Genomic DNA, 21,623 nt, shown 5'->3' with positions numbered 1-21,623 from the left:
CTCCCCTATATTAGCGACATACACGTCACACCAAACAGGGAGGAGGCGCATATACCCTATATACCAAGGATGCCTGAAGGTCCCAACCATAGGGAAAAACCTACACAAAACCACAAAGCACTATTTTCAAGAAAATACGCATCAGTGACCTCTCCTAGTACATTATGGGAGGCGTACAAGACAGTCCTACGTGGACAGGCCATTTCACTAATCACTTCACACAAACGGGACAAGGCCCATCAGGTGCAGGAACTCGAAAGGGCAGTGAGCATGGCAGAAGACGAATACACGGGAGACCCAACTGAAGAAAACACTCACAAGCTAGCCCTAGCCAGACAAGCCCTCAGGGATTACACATGGGAAGATGCTAGGGCTAGAGTTACAAAAACACTACACACTATCTATGAAGTGGGAGACAAAGCCGGCAAGCTGCTGGCTTGGCTAGATAAAAAAGAACGTGCCAGTCGCTGGGTTGCCAGGCTACATTTGGCTTCTGGGGAGGAAATAACAGATCCGCAGGACATATTCGCAGCCTTTGCACAATACTACGAGACAGTATACACGCCCACTACCGATGCCACTGTGGAAGAGAATCTGGCCTTTCTTAAAGACATACGTCTGCCGACGTTGGCAGCCCAAGAGGTGCACACATTGGAGGCACCGCTTACAGTGGATGAAATTACAGCCGCAATTAGGGGGCTCCAGCCCGACAAGGCGTTGGGCCCAAACGGTATTCCCGTGGAGCTGTGCAAAAAAGAAGCGGATAGGCTGGGGCCCTATTTATTGAAGATGTACGAGGACAGTTTAGATAAGGGTATACTCCCAAGGGACCAGAGGATGGCGACTCTTGTGACGATCCCGTAACCAGGTAAACCCCCTCAAGAGTGCACCTCCCACTGTCCAATATCGCTCCTTAATGTGGAAGCAAAAATATTAGCGAAGGCACTGGCGATCAGGCTCCAACCACACCTCGCGTCCCTTATACACCCTACCAACCTGGTTTTATGCCAGGCCATAACACGGCGATGAACCTAAGACGGCTTCACGGCGTAATGGCCAGCATGTCTACGATTCAGGAAGAGGAGGTCATTCTATCGTTAGACGCCAGCATGGCCTTTGATCGGGTGGAATGGTCCTTTATTTTTGCTGTGCGACAACACTTTGGCCCCAAGTTCTGTGCCTGGGTATGACTCCTATATACGCAACCCGTGGCACACGTAGTAGTTAATGGTCGAGTCTCAGACGACTTCCCTCTGGGGCGCGGGACCAGACAGGGCTGTCCTTTGTCCCCACTTTTATTTGCTCTGGTACTCGAGCCGCTTGAGGCATGGATTAGAGGGGACCCAGTTATATGAGGACTGCGGTGGATGGAGGGGTGGGAAGACTGCATTTCCCTCTATGCGGATGACATCCTATTATACATGGCTTCCCCCAGCCGTTCCCTCAGCTGTCTGTTAGACATCTGTGCATCATACAGCAAATTGTCTGGATACACGATTAACTGGGCAAAGTCTGTATTGTTCGTTCTTCATGGTCCCCCCCGCTTACCAAGAGGAGTAACGATACCACTCGGGAGGAAGGGTTTCAAATACCTGGGCATCCATGTCACACCAGATCATACTCAATTTTACAAGCGTAACCTTCTGCCCCCTCTCCGGAGACTTAAAACCGATGTGAAACGGGCGTGGCCAAGAGCGTCAAGATGGCGGTCGCTCCTTAGGAGAGCTCTGGACCCCTCCGTCATCTGCTCTTTAGTCGCCCGCCATCGGCACCCCAGTACTCTGCCACCTGCTCGTCTGCTTACTCGGGAATCCGGGGGGTCCATCGGTGGTGCTCCTGGCGATCCAGAATGGGAAGCCCATAACTTCTAGACCGGCCGCACGGCCTTTTCAGCATAGTGGCCGCGGCGGACTTCACCGGATTCCTCTGGCCTCCGGCCCTCAGTACTGTACGCCGGGAGCCGATCCTGACGCTTTCCGGGCATCTGCCGGCAGACCCTGTGATCCGGCTCCCCTCGTCGCGGCCTGTTTTTCCGCTTCTGCTGCCCTGAAGACTTTCAGCGGCCGCCGGCCCTGCTCCGGTGCGGCCCCCTGCCGTTGAAGATTCTTGGCGCCGGCCCGATCGGGCGGTGATGTGTGGATGTGCACTTCTCCCCCGGAGGCCTTGCGGACCCGCTTCGCAGACGCTGCGGCTGCCCTGGACTCCCACAGAGGCCTCCCTGCTGTGGCGTGGCGGATGCGGACTCCCGGCGCCCCCCCTCCCCCGGCGCCGAGTCCCGTGTGTGGCAGCCCCCGTCGGAATCGGCCTGGGGCATGGAGACTTCAGTGAGGAGGTGAGGAGGAGTGCTGGTGGTGGTGGTGTTTGGGGGCCTGCCTGACGCGGAGTCGGTCGACGATCGGGCGGCAGAGGAGTGTTTCCCCCCCCCCCCATTGTTCCTGCACCCAGAGGTGCCCGCGCTTCGCCCGGTCCTGTGCTGCAGGGGTACTACGTACTAGCCGGATTGGGGTGGTGGAGGCTTCCCCCCCCCCCTTTGGTGGTGCAGTAAGCAGGAGGCCTCTCGACTGCCATTCCAGGCAGTGGTGCTCCGGCGGCGGTGTCGCCCGCCCTCCTCTTGAAGGTTCTGCAGGAGACGCCCCGTAGGACCAGGGCACTTTGTGGCTGGCGCCCGCCCATTGCGGTGATTTCGGCCGTCAATTGGGCGGTTTAACAACGTCCCTGTGGGGGGCATTTCGTGGCGGGTGTCCGCCCGCCGTGCAGGAGCGGGGATTTCGGCCATCCATCAGGTGGTAACCAGTGTACTGGTGGCGCTGACCTAGGGACTGGTTGCTCCTCTGTGGTGGATCTGACTCTCCAGGTTGGGGGCCGTCATTAGTGGAGCTCTCTGGGTTTGATGTCCTCCGCGGCAAGTCACCACCGATGTCCTTGTGGGGCCTGCTGGGAGTGGACTTCCCGTCCTCGCCGGTTCCAGGGCCCCAGCGATGCTCCTGGAAGTGGAGAGCCAGTTGAGGCCGCTTGGGGGAGTTCTGCGTGTTTTCTGAGTGCCCCTGTTGTGTCCGAGGCCTGTGCTGCTGCGGCGGCTCTGCTGGCAGCCGGTGGGAGGTCGGTGGTAGGCGGAGAGCGCTCACGCCCTGGACTGGAGGTAAGGAGTGGGGGTGCAGTGGCATCTGGGTTTGGGCGGAGGATTCGGCCGTCGGTCGGGCAGCAGGTGGGGTTTGGGGGTCCGGTTAGCTCGGCTTTCCTCCCTCCACTCCATCTCCTCCCTCTCTATCCCAATCTGTGACCTGTGGTGGATGTGAATTGACCAGGCTGGACCTCTCCTCCCCAGGCCCGGCGTGGCCCATCGTTGTGTCTGCACGGTCACTTGTTGTGTCAGTCACAGAGCTGCTGCCAATCTTGCGGATGTAGTGGGTGGCCCTGAGTGGGCCTCGGCCGGGGGGGACCGTGTGATTCCGTTCCTCTCCCGGGGACCAGACATGGGTAGGTCGGACAGATCGGCGAGGGTACCCGCTACCCAGACGAAAATGGATCGCTTCACCACCCCCGAGGGGGTCCACTGGGGGGGTGGCGGGGCAGGAAGCTCCCCCATCCACTGATCTGGCCACTATCCTTCAAGCTATCCACACGTCCCAGACCTCGGTGGAGGGCAAAATCGCAGAAGTGCGGGTGGACGTGACTCTTATCAGGAAGAACTTTCGCAACGCGAATGCCCGGATCAAAGAAGCTGAGTCCAGGATCTCGTCTGTGGAAGATGATGTGCAGCAGCTAAGGGGACAGGTGGCCCGTCTTCAGTCCCAGACGCAGGAGTTGCACTGCCAGGCGGAGGATGCAGAGAACAGGTCCAGGCGCAATAACCTCCGCCTAGTGGGCTTTCCGGAGGGCACGGAGCAGGGCCATACAGTGGAGTTCCTGGAGAAGTGGCTGAGGTCGTGGGTCACCGAGGGCTCCCTATTCCCTTGGTTTGCGATTGAACAGGCCCACCGGTCCCTGGCCCCCAGACCACAGCCGGGTGCTCCTGCCCGCCCAATCATAATGCGGGTTCTCAATTTTAAGGACCGGGACACCATATTGGCTGAAGCTTGCAAGCGACAATGGCTCCTGCACGAAAACTCCACCATTATGATCTTCCCAGATTACACGCGGGAGGTCCAGTGCCAGCATCGCTCCTTTGGAGAGGTCAAGCAGAAGTTGAGGGCTCTTAACATCCTGTATCGGCTCCTCTTCCCAGCTCTACTGCGGGTGGTATTTGAGAACAAGACCCTGTTTTTTGACAACCTGACGGAGGCATGGACCTGGGCGACAGAGGAGTGCCCTCTGCGGGACGCAGGTCGTGCCCCTGGCGGGGGTGCTGTGGGGGGCGGGTCTGGCCGCGCCGGTTCCTCCAATCCTCAGCCCTCACGTAATCGATCCCGCAGGCGCAGAGACCGTAGGCGGGCCCGATCAGACTCCTCGCCGGGTCACCCACGGCAGTCTCCCGGGTCGAGGGGGAACCGTCGACCGGGAGGCGCTCTGGTTCACCGGGACATGTGGATGAGGGCGGGGCTGCACTCCGGCCCTCAGCGATTTACCTTCCAGATATGGGCCTCTTGTGTAGCCCGATGCTGTTGAGGGATCCTGTTTGAGCCGATCTCTGCCCGCCGGGCTTTGCTCCGCGGCCGGAGGCGGCGCGCTGACTCAGCACTGTTCCTACCTTCCCGATACTTTTGTATACATGCATCCGCTCACGAGGAGGGGTCCTCCATGCCTCCCTATTCCCAGGCGTTTCAGTTTGGTTGTCCGCCCTGAACATTGGGTGCTGTTTAGTGGGGGTCAACAGATGCTTCTGTTCCCGAAGTGTAGGGTGGGGGGCGGGGAAAAGGGGGGGGTTTGGGAGAGTTTTTCCCTGTATGTTGTTTTGTTGTTCGTAGGTTTTTGTTTCAGCCACCATGGAATGTCACTTGGTGCTGGTGGAAGGACAGGGGGTCGCCCCGGAATTCCTGAACGCACACATCTCCGCGGGATCCCAAGCGCGTTAGTATACCTTCAACCCCGCACTCCGCATCACCACAGATACACCTATCATGATCGATAGAGCTTCCCCAATGGCGTCTCTCCATGTGTTGTCATGGAATGTTAATGGTCTGCTGGACAGACACAAATGCAAAGCGGTCTTGCGGTATGCGCAGCGCCTCCATATTGATATCCTGATGCTTCAAGAAATGCGCCTTTTGGGCAACTGTTGTCCCTTTTTAGCGCGCTATGGCTATGATAGGGTATGGCACTCCGGCTTCTCCAGAGGCTCACGAGGAGTCGCCATCCTCCTAAGGCGTACGCTGCCCTTTGTCCTTTCCCACATGGTACACGACCCCCAAGGCTCGTCGGTGACAGTGTGTGGATCGTTGGCCGGTTCCCCCTCACGCTCATGTTGGTGTATGCCACCCCCGCCATGCTTGCGCCCACACTTGCGCACACTGCTGCCCTGCTACACAACATGCCCGCCGGCAACATGGTCATTGCAGGAGACTTCAATGCGGTCTTAGCCCGGGCCCTTGACACAACGGGGTCGCCATCGGCTGCCCAGAAGACGAGGAGGAACCTGCCCTGTGGCTGGATAGATATACCCTCGGTGAAGACGGATTTTTGGGCTCGCTATATAACATGGCCAAGAAAAACACGCTGATCGGCCCCACTGCGCATACAGTACACACTTGGCTCAAGGCGCAGCAAACACTTGGCTGGGAGGGAGTAATCACCCAACAAACACCACTTTGGGCCACCCCAAAACTGGGTATGCTCCGTAATAGTAAAGGTTTCACCCAATGGGACCTTATTGGCATCTCTAGGGTCGGGGACCTGTGGAGGAGGGGGAGAGATGGTGACATTTGCCCAGTTACGCACAACGTACCAAATGTCTGATTCGGAGCAGTTCCGGTACCTGCAAATTCAACATGCACTGACCAAAGCCCTACCCCGTGGTGCCGACCTCCCCGAGTAGCACACTTCAGAATTACAAGAAAAATGTGCTTTATTTGTACCAATTCTGGTATATTCTGAAACAGCAGCACAGTTAATCTCTTTTTTGTTGTTTTGTGCTAGAAAAAAAATATCTTACAACCTCTCCTCTTACATGGATTCTCAGCAGGATTGTCACTTTGAAGTTAGAGAAAGAAAAGTAAACACCAAGTTCCCTTGAAAGAGAGAGCTTGGCATTTGACTTCTGTCTTTGAATGCACAGCAAATGTGACAAGATAAGAACAAGATTTAAAGGATTGTTTACAGAAATCGAGTTTGTGAAAGAATATTGTAAACAAGGTTTGGGCAATGTGAGGGACAAACCACAAAGCCAATGTTAAGCAACGGGTGAAATGCATTCCTAGGTCAGCTTTCTGAATGTCCCAAGATGGCTGTAGCACATGTCTGGGCGGCTTCGACCTAAAAAGGACCACAATCCAAGTGCAAACAGCGCAGAAGAACATGAATCAAGAAATCAATCAGTATGTGGTACATGCTCCAGGAAAAAAAGAAAAATGCATTGAGACACAGTGAAGCCGAAAGGAGCTGACATAAGCTCACCAATGAAAAGGAAGAAAATAAGGTTGACAATGAAGCCAATCAGTGGTAAGTAATGGGCGGGCAAAAAGTCCCTTTTTAGAGGGTTTTTTTAGGCACAATAAATCGTCACATGTGACAGAGCATTCACTGTCTCAGGCCAGGCCTAATCATAAACCTAACAATGTCTGAGGCACAGAACCGCAAAGTTAGAGGGACAAAACGGAATGCAACTTGGCCTTTGGAGAACAACTGTAGGGACACACTGAGAAACAGCGGTAGTCCCTGTAGGGAAATAATTAACCCCTATTTCTGCAGGAGGAAACTACAGGGTAACTGGGAGAAGGCAGTACCTACAAAAGATTTTGGAAGACAACCACGAGCTCGCTGGGAGGAAATAAACCTCCTCAGGATCTACAAAAGACCACCATGGGTCTTTGGAGAAAGGCTTTATCTGTAACACTCACAGGACATGTAGAAGGCAGCCCTGGAGTTAGGTTTACAGTAGGAGGCCTCTGCACTGCAGGATCCCATTAAGCACCATTTATGCCATTCAGTCACAGCAAAGCCAACATGTAGAAAAGAGATCATGTTTATTGGTACACATAGAAAAAATATAACACATTAAAATGTACAACATTTTACAGATAGATTTGAAATGAAAACAGATGACTCTGGAATGGAGACAGGTGGGATAATACCAAACTGAACATTTATGTAGGAAATATGCAGGGAGTCCTGTTAATGCATTGCCTGCTTGGCATCTTTGAAATCCCTCGAGTGCATCCTTTCTCTACGTACTGGAAGGCTCTCGAGTGCACTGCAGCGATCCCCTGTGCTGTACTAGCACACCACTGCTAAAAGTATAGAAACACGAGGTGCCATTTCAATGCATGGTCTAGGAACCAACTGGTGAACCACCGCAAAGCATCCATGGAGACAGCTGGTGCATCACTGATATGCTTGTGTGGAAACCAACTAGTGCACTGCCACACTACCTCTATGGAGACAACTAGTGCACTGCTGCTGTTCATCCGTGACGATAACTTGGGCCCCACTGATAACAACAACTTGGGCCCCACTGATATGTTCGTGTGGTGACAGACTATGCACCACTAATGAGCATCCATGGAGACGGAGACCATAATTGCACCACTGCTGTTCATCCATGGAGACAAGGTGTGCATCACTAGTGAACTACAACTGTGCATCCATGGAGATAAGTGCACTTGCGCTATTCATCCACGGAGAAAACTGGGGCACCACTGATATGCCTTTGTGAAGATCAACTAGCGAGTAACTGCTTTGCATGCTGAGAATCCAACTAACGCACAACTACTGTTAATACTGCAAGTCCAAAGTAAAGCACCACTGCTATGCACACATAATGGAGTCCCACTGTAAATGTGCCCAGCTGCTGTCCCCCAGTAGTGCCAATACTGACAACTCCAATGCAGCACTCATGCGAAACTCCGCTGTGCTTCGTCCAAGTAGGGTCCCTACTGCCCCAGTAACTGTCACATAATGGCTCTGAACTGCAGGACCACATCACAACTCATGCCCTTTGACTGTTTATAGTAAAAATCCACAACTGTGCTTTGCATTGGTAACTAGTCCCTTCCGCAGGAGATAGGCAAAGACCCTTGTGTGCTGTCTCCCTGAGACACTCTTATCATCCAGGTAATTAACAGTTACACCTTAAAGCGAGGCAGAGTCCGGCTCAGTGTCCAGCACTGATGAACGGTACCTCCTTCCATAATAGTCAAAACACACCTTTTTACAAACTGATACAAAATAAAGAATGGAAATAAAAATACTAACTGCAGTGTCCATCCTTAACATCAAAGGAAATGGAGATGGCCACAACCTTAGAAAAGGTCTGCAATTCAACGCGGCGTCTGGGTGCTGCCCAGGGTGAGGTAGAACTCCAAAGGGCACAGACTACAAAATGTAAGTTGTCTCGAGGGGATTTTGACACTCTCTGAAGTCCACAGTGGGTATATGGCTGGCAAGAGGCGCACATGGAAAAGTTTGCTAAAGAGTCACAGCGCTGTCAGACTGCTGATCTCTCAGGAATACTGTTGAGAATGGTGTACATTTCCGTTTCCTCCCCCTCCACGACCAACACATTGGATGCTTCTTCCACTGTGGTCTATAGTAGTTTAGAACCACAGACCAGAGCAAAGGGGTTTGTAGAGAAAATGTACCTAAGAAGGTGGACTACTGTGGCGTTCTCCTTGACTCCAAGCTAGGCATCTGGTAGCCTGGTATTAGACAGGCTCAGTGGATTGGACCAGTGCTACACGTTATTGCCACAGACCTACATCATTACAAATACCTTTACAGAGAAGCCATTACAGGAAAAGGACATTACAGAAAAATACCTTTACAGAGAAGCCATTATAGGAAAAGGACATTACAGAGAAATACCTTTACAGAGAAGCCATTATAGGAAAATGACATTACAGAGAAATACCTGTACAGAGAAGCCATTATAGGAAAAGGACATTACAGAGAAATACCTTTTCAGACAAGCCATTACAGGAAAAGGACATTACAGAGAAATACCTTTACAGAAAAGCCATTATAGGAAAAAGACATTACAGAGAAATACATTCACAGAGAAGCCATTACAGGAAAAGGACATTACAGAGAAATACCTTTACAGAGAAGCCATTACAGGAAAAGGACATTACAGAGAAAAACCTTCACAGAGAAGCCATTACAGGAAAAGGACATTACAGAGAAATACCTTTACAGAGAAGCCATTACAGGAAAAGGACATTACAGAGAAATACCTTTACAGAGTAGCCACTTCAATGAAACCTTAACATATGTTTTAATTAATAATAGGACTCCTTTAAACTGCTGCAACACACAAAATTGTTTTAACTGCCCTCTGTTAACTTACCCTAAGCTCAACTTTAGACTCAATCCTAACTTTAACTTTCAACCTAATTCAAAACAAAAACCTACTACCCTTTAGCTTAACCGCACCCCCAAATATAACATTTACTCTGTCTCTATGCTCCTGACCCTAACCCTTAACCTTAACTCTGTGTCTTACACTAACCAGACACCCTATCCTTTTTACCATTTTAACCCTTTTATTGCAAAAGGTTTTGGCAAATGTCAAAATGTCATGCTTTTTGAGCTGAGTTTTATTTTCAGCTTTTCTGTCCAGATTTTATTTCTTTATACTGCCTTTTCTCAGTAGTGGTTTCCATGTGAATGTATTTCACTATAATTACTTTTACTATAGTGGTTTGTCACTAAAGCTCTTCCTTTTTAACACCTTTTCTCAGTACAGGTGTCTCCCTAAGGGGTTTTCCTCATAAACATTCCTGTGTAGTAGATAGTAGTAGTTAGTAAAGTGATATCTTTGTAACACAATTTTTTGGCAACGCCTATTCCCTGTAGTGTTCTCTGTAGTGGTTTCTTTGCTTTGTATTGTAAGGCATCAGTATAGACTTTTAAGGTGTTTCGGTTTTGCGCAGTGGTTTATCTGTAAATGTATTTTTGTAACACCTTTTCTCTGCAATACATTCCTCTGTTTTGATGCTCCACGTTTGTTGTTACCCCTTTAGTACATTGTCCTTCCATGAACCGATGCCTTCTTGGAATCTGCTGCTCCCTTGCTTGAAAAATTCTCAATGTCATGTGGTAATTTTTGGACATCAGCAATCTGGGCATTAGCGGCGTGGAAAAGGTGGTGCCTGTTCTTTTAGTTGCCACCTTCTCCCAAGAATCACATTGTTAGATGTGCTCATTAAGCATCTGAAATGATGATGAATACTATACTCAATGTTGCAGGTTCATCTGCCACTTGGAAATGTTTACATGTTGGTACACAAGGAATTACCATTTATGAAGTTTGGATCTGGCCAAATTAAATTTTCAATCAAATGGTTCCTCTGCCTCGAGCGATGGAAATCCAGGTTGGGGCAGCAAGTGGGTATAAATGGATAGTTTCTCCTGAGTATATTACCATGAAGGTGCAATTAAGCACTTTGGACAACTTTTGCAAGCCTATTGTCTTACTTCTTTTGTCAAAAATTGGTCAATATCAAATTCCTTGAGCAAGATATATTTTCAGTAGCTCATTCAGATATGAAAAGCGACACGTTATCGTCTTTCACGTGTTTATATTGCCCTAAATCCCAAAGTCCAACCATTTTAAGCAGGATGATTTCATTTTTAGGGACCTGCCCTGCGACCGTGCTCCTTTGAGGGATTAGTAGTTGCTATGACTCAATTCAGGGGTCACCGAACCCCGTCCCAACCGCGTTCTTTCACTTTTGTACCCAGATTTCCTGTGAATCCTCATCTCCCTTTTTGGTCAGCAAGGATCCACTGCATGTACCACAGCTCCCCAAAAGTCAGTCACTGGTACATTCCAAAATTGACAGAAATCCACAATTCCCTAAAGAGGTCGAGATCTTCCTATTCCCCCGTTAGCCGGAGGAGGAAGGCAATCTCATAAGGATAGGGAAGCCATGTTTGCAGCACCTCTGGAGGTGGGAAAGAGTTCTGGTCCCAGCATCTCAGGGATCCTTCATCGGAGTGAGTTGGCAGGAGCAGCGGCTGCGCAGTTGAAGAAATCCTGGTTGATCTGGCGAGGGTATCCCTCAAGGACTCTGACCTGCACTGGGTCAAACTTCCAGTACTGCCTTCCCCTCACGAAGTAGGCATAACCTGCGGGAGAGAAAGGTAACAGATAAGGAAGAGGCGAGTGAGTAGGGTAGGATGGGGTTTCAGGATAGTGCAGTCTATCCACGTCTCACCATTAGCTATTGTATCACAGTACTACATTAACCCTCATGAGAAATTATGGACCCTCTTCAGACACTGGACTAGAAAGGAAACACCTTCTATATGAATATACATCTCAGTTCAGGACTACGTGTCCGTCAAGGGTTCTCTTGAATACCTGCATGTGGTTCAGAGCCCCGGTGTTCTTTGTCACACGTGCAGGTAGATTTGGTTCAGTAATTCCTATCCTGCGTGCTCTGCATGAGGGGACTATGTCTTCTAGGATTACGTTTAAGGTCCTCTACATTGTGCATTTACAGTCAATGGCCTACATTTTTTAAGAGTAACATGCCCCTTTGCCAAGTCTGTGCCTCTTGCTTTAAGTAACCCTATGTTCCATCGATAGTACAAATATGGAAGCCCTTATTTTTCTGTAATAGCCCAGTTCACCTGAAATAGTCCTGCTGGTCATCAGAGACTCCTATCAGGTCATCTCCCTTTCAGGAAAAACTTAGAACTTGGCTTTTCTCTGTCAGATTTACTCACGTTTGTGGTACTTACATATACACGGTACCTGTGATCAGTACATGAAACTATCTTATGGGTGTTTGTGTACTATACAAAAATAGTAACATACATTAAAATTGTAAGCATTCAGCCTGCAGTCTTGTATTTATATGGCACTGAACACCTTGGTAACTTATAATATCCTTACAATGTGGAGTTGAAGGTACAATGTTCTATATATCATACTGGTAAGAGGCCTCTATTCTAGCAACAGTTTCCCATCATGATCTTTAGTTTTAGCGCCCGGGAGTTGCTAAAACAGGTCTGCATCTTTTAGTGTGCACCCCAATGTTTAATTTTCTCCCTGTGTGGCCTTGCCACATCGCCAACCCACTTTGATGTCTTTTTACATTGTGACACCAAAGCACTTTATCTGTTCAATGATCAACATGCTCTGACCTCCCTGCCTGGCCATCTCCTTAGCACTTACCTAAGTCCATTATAATCGCTTTGCGGTCTGAGAGGTGCAAGAGTCTGTCAAATATCTGCAGATCTTTCCTGCCCTAATAGCCATTTTTCAATGACATCTGTACATTTATTGGAGAACCAAAATTCCTGGCAGTTGCATTTTCAACATAGGATTACTCAGAAATATATCAGCCCCTTGTTGCAACTTCTTTTTCACTAAAGCAGTGATTGTGCACAGTAAAGGTTTTCATAAAATTTGGCTGAAGCAAGAGTCCTTAAAAATATAATGAAATGTTGAGGGCTCTTGCAAAGGCAGGGTGGTATTAACATTCTAAGCATCTATTTTGAACCCCAATACAGGGGTGTTTGTCGTGAAAAACCCCGGTTGATCACCCCATTCAGTCAAGCTGTTTTCTACTTACTGAGTCATGAAGACTGCAATATATGGGTCCGGTATCATCGGCAACGCTCTTCTAAGCTTCCAAGAGACAGCCTTTCAGGCACCCAAGTGTATAGTTTCGGCATCAGAACTAGGGTTAATGGAGCAGCAGCAAAGATCTCTCCTATAGGGTTGTAAAAGCTACTTATATCTGACAGCACATACTTTCCCATCAAGAGTCTAAGCCTGCTCAATCTGCTTATTTTAAAATCTTTCGGGCAGCCGTCAAGGCTTTTTCATTGTGAAGGCCTAAATGGAATATAATACTTTTCATATATGTATGGGTTATTTGTATAGAATGAACCTAGTCAAATGGTCGCGGTGTTCAGGTTCAGGGTCATAAGCATTTCCCTCTAGCCCAGTCATAGAGCCACCTGCAGCAGTAACTATGGCCCTTTTTAAGTCTCGCCTAGCGACACAGCGCATGCGCTGCTCGCTTGCGAGACTATTGTCGTCGGTTTTGCTTCGGAAGCGGAGTGGAAGCTCCATCCATGCTTCTGATTTGTGCACGTCAAAAATGCGCTATTTAATTGGGAGGGAAGCATGTTTGTACCCTCCCTGTCTCCTGTTTGCCGTGCCTGCCTGGACAGGAGATGTGCACGCGTACGGTGCGCGTGCATGGCGTGCTTCCACTTTCTTTTCGCGGGCATCCCTTTTGGTCACGGAGTTTCAGCACAGCGCGCGCATGGCGCGCTTTCACTTTCTTTTACTCTATATTGAAGAGCAAAGTCCTCTTGAGTGGATTCCATTGCGCAGGCGTCCTTTTGATCACGGAGTTTCAGCACAGCGTGCGCATGGCGCGCTTTCACTTTCTTCTACTTTATAACACTCCTACTTTAGTTTAAGAAAATATTCTTACGCTCTTCATATGTACAGACTGAAAATTGCAGCGGCATGGGCCGGGCTGTCAGCTGAAGGCAGGCCAGTCACTTCCTATGACTCTGGGCCTCCCTTGCGCCACTGCAGTAGGAAGCTGTCGGTTATTATTACATGCTAAGCTGGCTGGGTGGAAACACGAGTTCCCTCTAGCAGCGAGGCTGGGTTTTCCCTGGTCAGTGATGGCTCGGTTCTGAGGCATGGTGCTGTGAACACAGAGGAGCCATGGTTGTGAAGGAAGATCTGTACGGTAGAGTGACTCCCAGAAGAAACCGGCAGCACAGGGCAGGAACTATAAAAAACTGATCATCTCTGGACATTCTCCTGTCAATGGGGTTTCCGAAAGCCAGGGCGTAAGTGGCTGCCTCATAGTTTTTTTTCTCTCTGCATGTTCTAAACACATCCGCGTACACCAGCTGAGCTCGGATATATCATTATATGACAAGATTGGGCTGGTACAATGATTGTAACAAGGCACGCAGCGCCCATTGGGCTCAAAGGGCTTTGTGTGTGTCAGCCCGGGCTGAGGCAGCTTCCCCGGCACACACACAGCCGCACCCGAGTACTTCACAGGTCTTTAAAAGACAATTTACTTGTTAATGGTCACTTGTATGTATAAATATAGACTGGTGTTTATTGCTTGCATGTATGATGCGTGTTCTGGGCCAGAGCCACATTCGAATCCCAGGAAAAGCATCACAGGGTGGTGTGGAATACAGCAGAAAACGAAACAGTTATCTAAAGTACTCGGGCAGCTAAGTGACTTCCATTTTAGAGCCGCTCTGGTTGTGTTACTTGTGTTACAGTGGTGGGGGAGCAAATGACTACGAGAGCGAGGTGTGTGTTTGTGAGAATCTGTGCCTAGAGGTGTGTTTCGACATTTTCGTGTTGAGAAGGTTCAGAGGGGCTGTGGAACGCTGTGTATGACTTTACGTTGTGTATGACTTTACGTGTTTGTGTATAATAGCTGCTATATGTGGCGGCATATGCTGTGAAATGCTTTGCAAAGATATGTGAGTGTGGGTGTAACACAGGTGTGTGTAGTAATGCTGTGCAGAGGTTTGTATGTATGTATATGTGTATAGGTAAGGCTCTGCAGAGGTGTGATTGTGAGTGTAATGCTGTGTGTGTGATGCAGAGGTGTAATTGATGCTATGCAGAGAGGTGTGTGTTGGTGTGCGCGTGAGATGCTGTGGAAGATGTGTGCGTGCGCGAGAGAGGACAACTGAAGAGCAGGGAAGCTCGTGTGCTTGCAGCACGGTGGATGCAGTGTCACCCACTGCAGTGTTTCAGAGGCAGGGGGGTCGGTTTCCACTGTGGCGATGGAGGCTGGCAGTGGTTGCTGGCGGTGCTCATTGACACTGGAGCACTGAAATGAGTGACATGCTTTCCTGGCATTGAGAGACTTGCCGAGGGAGGGTCGGGCGTCCATAGTCTCCCTGTCCAGGGAAAGAGCATGTCCGAAGGCCTTTCTGACATTTCACCTCCAGCCGAAGGGTGGTCTGGTGTTAGTTATAACTCGCCAGACGCCGCACCGCAGCGTTGACAGTAAGATTAATGATGGCAGGGCGTTGTATCGGCAGGACTTTCTGATTACAAAACTGACCAGTTTATTTTTTGTGAAGTGCACTGAAAACAGGATTTATCATTAAAGATATTTAGACGTAGGGAAAAGCTATATATTAGTAATCACTAAATAATAAGCCATCATTCTTTTTTAGGTCTCGCGTAGCGTTGCGCAGGGCTGTCCACAGTGAGATCTGTGACCCACAGTCCTCGTGAAACAACAGAGGAGAGCTGAACCTAGAACTGCTGGTACGACTCAGGGCAGGCAACAGGAAGAAAGGGATTACGAGTAGTATTTTGGTTCGGTTCTCTGCTGTAGGATGTGAGGTCCGCAGACTGACATCCTAGGGTGGTTTTAGACTGGCTAGATAGAGCCCCAGACTCTAGAGAGGGGCATTTGTGGGTTTTATCTGGCGTAATGGTCAGAGCTGCCGACTTCAGAGCTAGGGAAACAGGTTCAAGTCTTGGCGTCGGCTACTACAAAAAAATTAATGTGTCATTGTTTAACGTAACTGGTAGTGTGCCCCGGTGCACTAGAGACGACCTTGCACTAAAATTCCTATTGTGAACTTCTACATAAAAAATGGAACCCCAGCGAATCTATTTCTGACGTTCTTTCGCTGCAATTTGTAACAGCCTCGGAAAACAAGCATTTGCAATGCAACAGGTCTCGCATTTACGCGAGTTTGAGCTATTGGCATTGTAAATGACAATGCCTTTTATTTATGTTTTGGTTTTTGAAACATAATTAAAACGCATTGTCATTTGCAATGCCAATAGTTTAAACTCGCGTAAACGCAAGACCTATTGCATTGCAAATGCTTATTTTATTTGAGATGTCTAAGAGCACTTAATTTTTGTGTGGGTCATTTTGAGGAACCACTTTCATTGGTATATGTTACTCCACTAACCTTAGGTCACTGGATGTCCTAGGGAATGGTAGGATCACAATAGCCTCTTTGCCCTTCTTTCTGCACTTACCATTCTCGTCTTGGAAGGCAGCGTCGATGGCTGTGGGCACCCCTCGCCAATCTCCCATGCTTCGGGGGTAGACGTTGTCCACACGGCGGGTCGTGGGGTTGAAGCGCCAGTAGCTGCCTCCCTTGAAGAAGTATGCCTTCTTATTCTGCTCCGTACCCCACATCAGAGCTGCCCGCACATTTGGTTCTGTCAGGCCGAGGTCTGAGAGCGGCGTGGGACCTGAAACCTGCCTCTCGCCATCATACACCCAGTACTGGGAGCCTAGTGAGAGTTGGACAGAAAGAGTTTAGTTAGTCTTGTTTCCATCAGAGGTGCTACTTACATGTTGTCTAGACACAATACATGAACTGGATAAATTCTGATCTAAAAGGATGATAAAATGAAGAGATTGTGCCATCACATAGAGGCTCATCTTCTGCTAACCTTGAATGGAAACCAAATGTCCACATCTGATCAGGAAAAAAAGAACTGTACATTTTTCAATATAATAAAAGAGATTGGTCTACTAAGGGGGTGGCTGGTTCTCTGCAACTAATATTATGTTTGCTCTATTTTCTGGCCAGTCATGTAGACCAGAAACAAAGTTTTTTCCTCACTATTTGTTTCTGAGCCTTGCTCACCTTGGAAGAACCAGATGTTGCCAGTGGAGTCTTCGAATGCAGCATCAACAGAGTTTGGGATTCCTTTCCAGTGACGCGATGCCAGTGCAGGGTATCCAGACTGCAATTTGCCACTTCGGAGTCGCCAGACATATTGTGATTTGAAGAAGAAGAGTTCACCACGGATGGTAGAGATGGCATCGAAATCAACGTTGCAAGCATCAGGCTTTAGATAAAGGAAAATACAAAGAGTTTTAATTGGGCTGGTGCAAGCTGCTTAGAAAGCTACCGCTTAAAACACCGGGGGATATGAGTTCCCAGTGGCTGCTTTACCTCATTCTTTCCCTATTGCACTTCTCTCCTGGATTGATATTAAACTGCACACACATTTCAGATCACAAAGCTTGGCTACTCCACCACAACCCTCAGAATATGGCGACCATAGCGTTCCAGTACTCAAACATCCCCAGGCAGCCCTGCTTATCAATCTTTTACCACAATCTTCTCAGAACTCACATCTGGGCATCAACTTCTCCCTTTAACTCTCAGTGCTGTTCCATTAATGAGATTAATGGGACACAAATTTGCAAAAACCCTCATCTAGTGCACAATAAAAATGAATGTCAGCTATCCCATAACTGGGCCATGATAGTGCACATGTGTACTCACACACACATGCATGTGCTTTGTGTGGCATTCACGTATTGAGAGGCATCGCAGTAGTCCCCATAGAGAGGCAGGCGAGGGGGATGAGGCGCGTCATGCGTGCTGCCCCCACTCACCTCCAGGTTGCTGATTTCATTGGTTTCGATCTCAGGCTGGTAGCGCTCTGGGGCGGCAGCGGTGGGCGCGGGGACGGGCCGCCTCCTGCCGTACAGATGCTGAATCCCCTGCTTGTCATCCTCACTCAGGCTCAGGGGGTAGCGGAAGGAGTAGAAGGGCGACATCAGCGACTTGGCGATTGACGAGTGCTGCAGACCAAGGACGTGTCCAAACTCATGGGCAGCCACCTGCAGCAGGTCCGTCCCTGCGTGGTAAAGAAGAACACACACTTGACTCCGAAGCCAGAAACTGAGGAGGAGAATGTGGGAATCTGGGACAGAGGTGGACAAGTCGAATGCTTTTCAAACAAAGGTTGACCCTACCAAACAAGTCATTTTAAACTTGGGAATGCCAAACCTTCTCCTTTCTTCTCTTGGCTGGAATAAGCTACCTACCTACATGCCGTTAGAGATGGATTTGTAAACAAAATGCAAAGTAAGATGTTCTCTGCACCGGGATTCTAGAAGTATTGAATGAGTAGTTTGCACTGTAAATAACTTTTCAGGGGCTTTGGCTGTATTGACAGCATTCAGATACAGGCAGATTCCACCGATATCTCTGATATGTAACAAATATGTCAGTACCTGCTTTCTTTTCATACTGATGATAAGGCACCGTCTAACGTTATGGCAGAGAATTATTTGAGTGCATCCGATGGTGTGATTGGTGGCAGTTCAATAAAACTGGCTGAACAGTTTTGAAATGTGTATTTGTAGCATGATGAGTGAGGGCTGGATGGCCACCAACAGTATATCTTAAATCCTTTGGTAGACACAGGGATAAGGGCTTAAAAAACGCCCACATAGGCCAAAGGGCAATCACATTTGAGCTTTTGCAGGTCTAGTAATAGCAGTTAAGATATGTGATGAATCATAACATGACGAGGTGTTGTAGTGAGTTAAATATCTCCATAGGAGTCGGCGGCTGAAAAAGACGTGTGAAAATAAGGCAGTGTTACAGGTTAGGTGGTTGTAAGCAACAGCAAACACCTTCAAGAAGACCCTTTCCTCACTGTAGGAGGAAACTGTCTGGCGTCTAGTAAAGCACGTGTCGGCTAAATTGTGCTGTGCCAGTGAAGTAATAACTAAAATGAATTTCAGAAAAACATGCACATTATTTAGCCAGAGAATTAATAATGTATATGCAGGGGGAGGAGCCAAGATGGCGACCGGAGCAGACGCTTGAGCGCCCGGCTCCGTCGGCCCTTGGCCTCGGACTATCATCCTGACTCCTATCCTCGCCGATTTTCGAGGTGCAACGTGTGCGACGACGCGCTGACCGCGCCGCCGCTTTCCCGGAGTCTTAGCCCGCCCGGACGCCGGAGTTCTTGGTGCTTTTGTTCTCCGCACTGGACCCCTGCTCTATTGTGGCCTTGGCCGGCCCCCTGGAAGCTCCGCAGTTACCGGACCCGCTAGCGTAAACCTGAGCCCCGAGGTCCCGGTCCCACCTCACACCACGGACTGTCGCCGGATGAGCCGGGGGAGGGACGCCCGGACACCTCCTGCACCCCGCACCTGATGGGCTGGAGCTACAGGGTAAGCCCCGGTGCGGCGGGTCTCCTGCCCCGTTCTGTGGACCGCGCTGTGGGAGGCTGCAGACCCCCTTCTTCTATTGCCTAGTCGGCTGCAAAGAGAACCCGAGGGAAGGGCAGCGACTGTTGGCTTTTCCCTGTTGCGGCGCAGACCTGAGGGGAATTGCCTCCTTGCTACGACCCCCCCCCTGGCCACTGTACCGTTCTGCGGTAAAACATGGCGTTGATTGCCTGCTCGCGGCTGGGGGATGCTACTCCGGTCTCGCCCGCTGCCCGCTTCGCCCTCCCTCTACCAGACACCAGCTCCACAGTGCCGTCCCGGATTGCTACCGATGTGGGGGCGCAGCCTCCGCTGACATGCGGCTCCGTTCTGGCTGCCCTGCGGGACTTTCGTCTACAAATGTGTCTTGGCTTGCAAGCGCTGAGTGAGCGGTTTGACTCCATACTGTCGGCTGCGGGTCGTGAGCACCCCGTTTGTCATCAACAAGGCGTGGGTCTGCCAGTGCTTTTGTCCTCTTGCGGGGACGCAATGGCTGTTTATGATCGTGCTACACTGGTGCCTGCATCTGGCTTTACCGGCACCCAGGATCAATCGCTCTCCAGCTCAATTGCGGATACTTTGTCTCCCCGTTCATTGCTGCCTGCTTCGTTGTTGCCTGCCTCACCGTGCCCGCAAGAGTATCCAGCAGAGCGACACCTGACGTCCTCGAGGAACCGTTCATGGTGGCCTACTGCTTCTTTTCTGTGGAACTCCTGTACTTTACATGCCAGGTCTGGACTTTATGTGGTGCACAAGGGGACCTCAATAGATGGTCGGCGGCCATTTTGTGACTCTACTTCACCATCTTCTCCCAAGCGGCCATATTGTCTTTGTCTGCACGGGGTGCGGGGCCTTCATGTAGGGGCTGGTGTAATCTTAAGCCCGCGATCGGGCCAGGGCTGAACTGACTTATATCGCCATGGTTTCACGGATGGGCTGGACTGGGACTGGAACTGTTTGCATATGTTGTGCGCACTCGTCGCGGTTTGCCCGTCTTCATTTAAATTGTTGTGACACGTTATCTTCACACGACCGCTTTTGGCGTAGTGGGTTCTCAGTGTGTGGAGGCCATAGTTGGCCGATGGTTTCGGGCGCTCTGGGGTAACGTAGGCTCCTCCCCACTTACCTCTCTGTTCTCTTATTTTTCTTTACTCTATTCCTACTTTCTCTCTTGTCTATATTTCGGGTTCATTGGGCGACAGGCACTATGCTGGGGTGGGGGGCAGGCCGTAGCCTCCGCATTGGTGTAGGGTGGGGGGGTAATTCACTGTTTCTACTTAGTTCTATGGGCCTTTTTCTTTTATGTTTCTGCGCTATACTTGTTTCGATTCGGGGTCCGGGTGTGGGGTGGATTGAGTGGGGGCGGCTCTGGAGGGGTGCATATTTACTCATGTGACTATCCTGTTATATAACTGCATCGCCTCACTGCCTGAGATTTTCCTTCCATGACCGTTTTAATGATGCTGCTGCTCTCCCGTGTGGTGAAGCTATCTTGCGGACTCGAATCTCCTTGGTTCTTATTCTTTACTGATTTTTTCCCTGATAAAATTATTTTGAAAACCTTAAAATTAACCTTCACTTCTCCTTCCCCTGGTGTCAAGGATCTCTCCAGTGTATACCTCATGACTCGTTGCTAATCTTGACCGTGGATGCGCAGGGGATGTAATGTTTGTACCAGTGCTTAACCGTACCGTGGCCGGCCTGACGGTTGTAGGCCCGTATTTGTTCTTTTCATATGCACAAATAAAGGTTTTAAAAAAAAAAAAAAAAAAAATAATGTATATGCAGGGTGAGAGGCTTTACATGACTTTGAGGCATTTTCTATACATTTTAGAATTTGCTATATTTGGCACATGGTTTACTAGGTGGAGAACTGGCATGAGTACATCAGGTGAGAAAGTACATTTCCACGTTTTTTTCTTTCCTCTTCCTATTTTTCTCAATGAACATACCCCTAAATTTTAGGATTTTTTTTCCGTTCATCCAATGCTGAAAAAACATTTACTTAGAATATTTCTGCGAGTAACTTTACAAGTATTTTGGGTTGGGATTGGCACTGCGAAATGTTTGCGAATACCCACAGATTTACAAAGATGTGGGAGTTCTATGTATTTTCATGGCTACCCTCATAACACACGCTTTAGCAGCCTATAACTCTAAAGGTCCTACAATGGAAGCTCTGCCTTGCTATGAGATTTTCCGTTATAAGTTCACTTTAGAATCACAAACGCCTTTTGGCACACCTTCACTGAGACATCTCCGCTGAAGATCGAGTACAGATTTTTAGGTTAACCCTTCAAGATGGAACCAGGTTCCAATTACATTCATTGGATGCAAATTTGTCTTATATAAAATGGCCCGGATCTGGCACATGTGAATTTGTACACCGCTGTCCAAGCTACTCTTAAGGCTGCAAAATCACGTGTGACTCGGCCACATGGATTGCTGCCTGCCTCATTTTAAATCTAGTACCACCACCAGTGCTAATCAGGAGCTCCTTAAATAGATTCCTTCCTT

The 21,623-nt window shown here is 49.2% G+C and overlaps 1 protein-coding gene across 1 annotated transcript in view; it reads right to left on the bottom strand.

Moving 5' to 3' along the window:
• Window positions 1-7,101: 7,101 nt before the first annotated feature.
• MMP11 (matrix metallopeptidase 11) overlaps window positions 7,102-21,623 on the bottom strand; it is a 249,563-nt gene continuing 235,041 nt past the window's right edge. Inside the window, exons 5-8 of the mRNA XM_085633364.1 lie at window positions 17,496-17,740; window positions 16,735-16,939; window positions 16,115-16,375; window positions 7,102-11,220 (exon numbers count right to left, since the gene is read on the bottom strand). Of these exons, the coding sequence (XP_085489490.1) occupies window positions 11,081-11,220; window positions 16,115-16,375; window positions 16,735-16,939; window positions 17,496-17,740 (851 nt within the window). The 3' untranslated portion in view covers window positions 7,102-11,080. The remainder of the gene's footprint in view (window positions 11,221-16,114; window positions 16,376-16,734; window positions 16,940-17,495; window positions 17,741-21,623) is intronic.

This window comes from Triturus cristatus, chromosome 11 (genome assembly GCF_964204655.1).
Source record: "Triturus cristatus chromosome 11, aTriCri1.1, whole genome shotgun sequence".
Lineage (NCBI taxonomy): Eukaryota > Metazoa > Chordata > Amphibia > Caudata > Salamandridae > Triturus > Triturus cristatus.
Note: the sequence above shows the minus strand (reverse complement) of the source record. Positions and strands in the feature narration are given on the sequence as shown.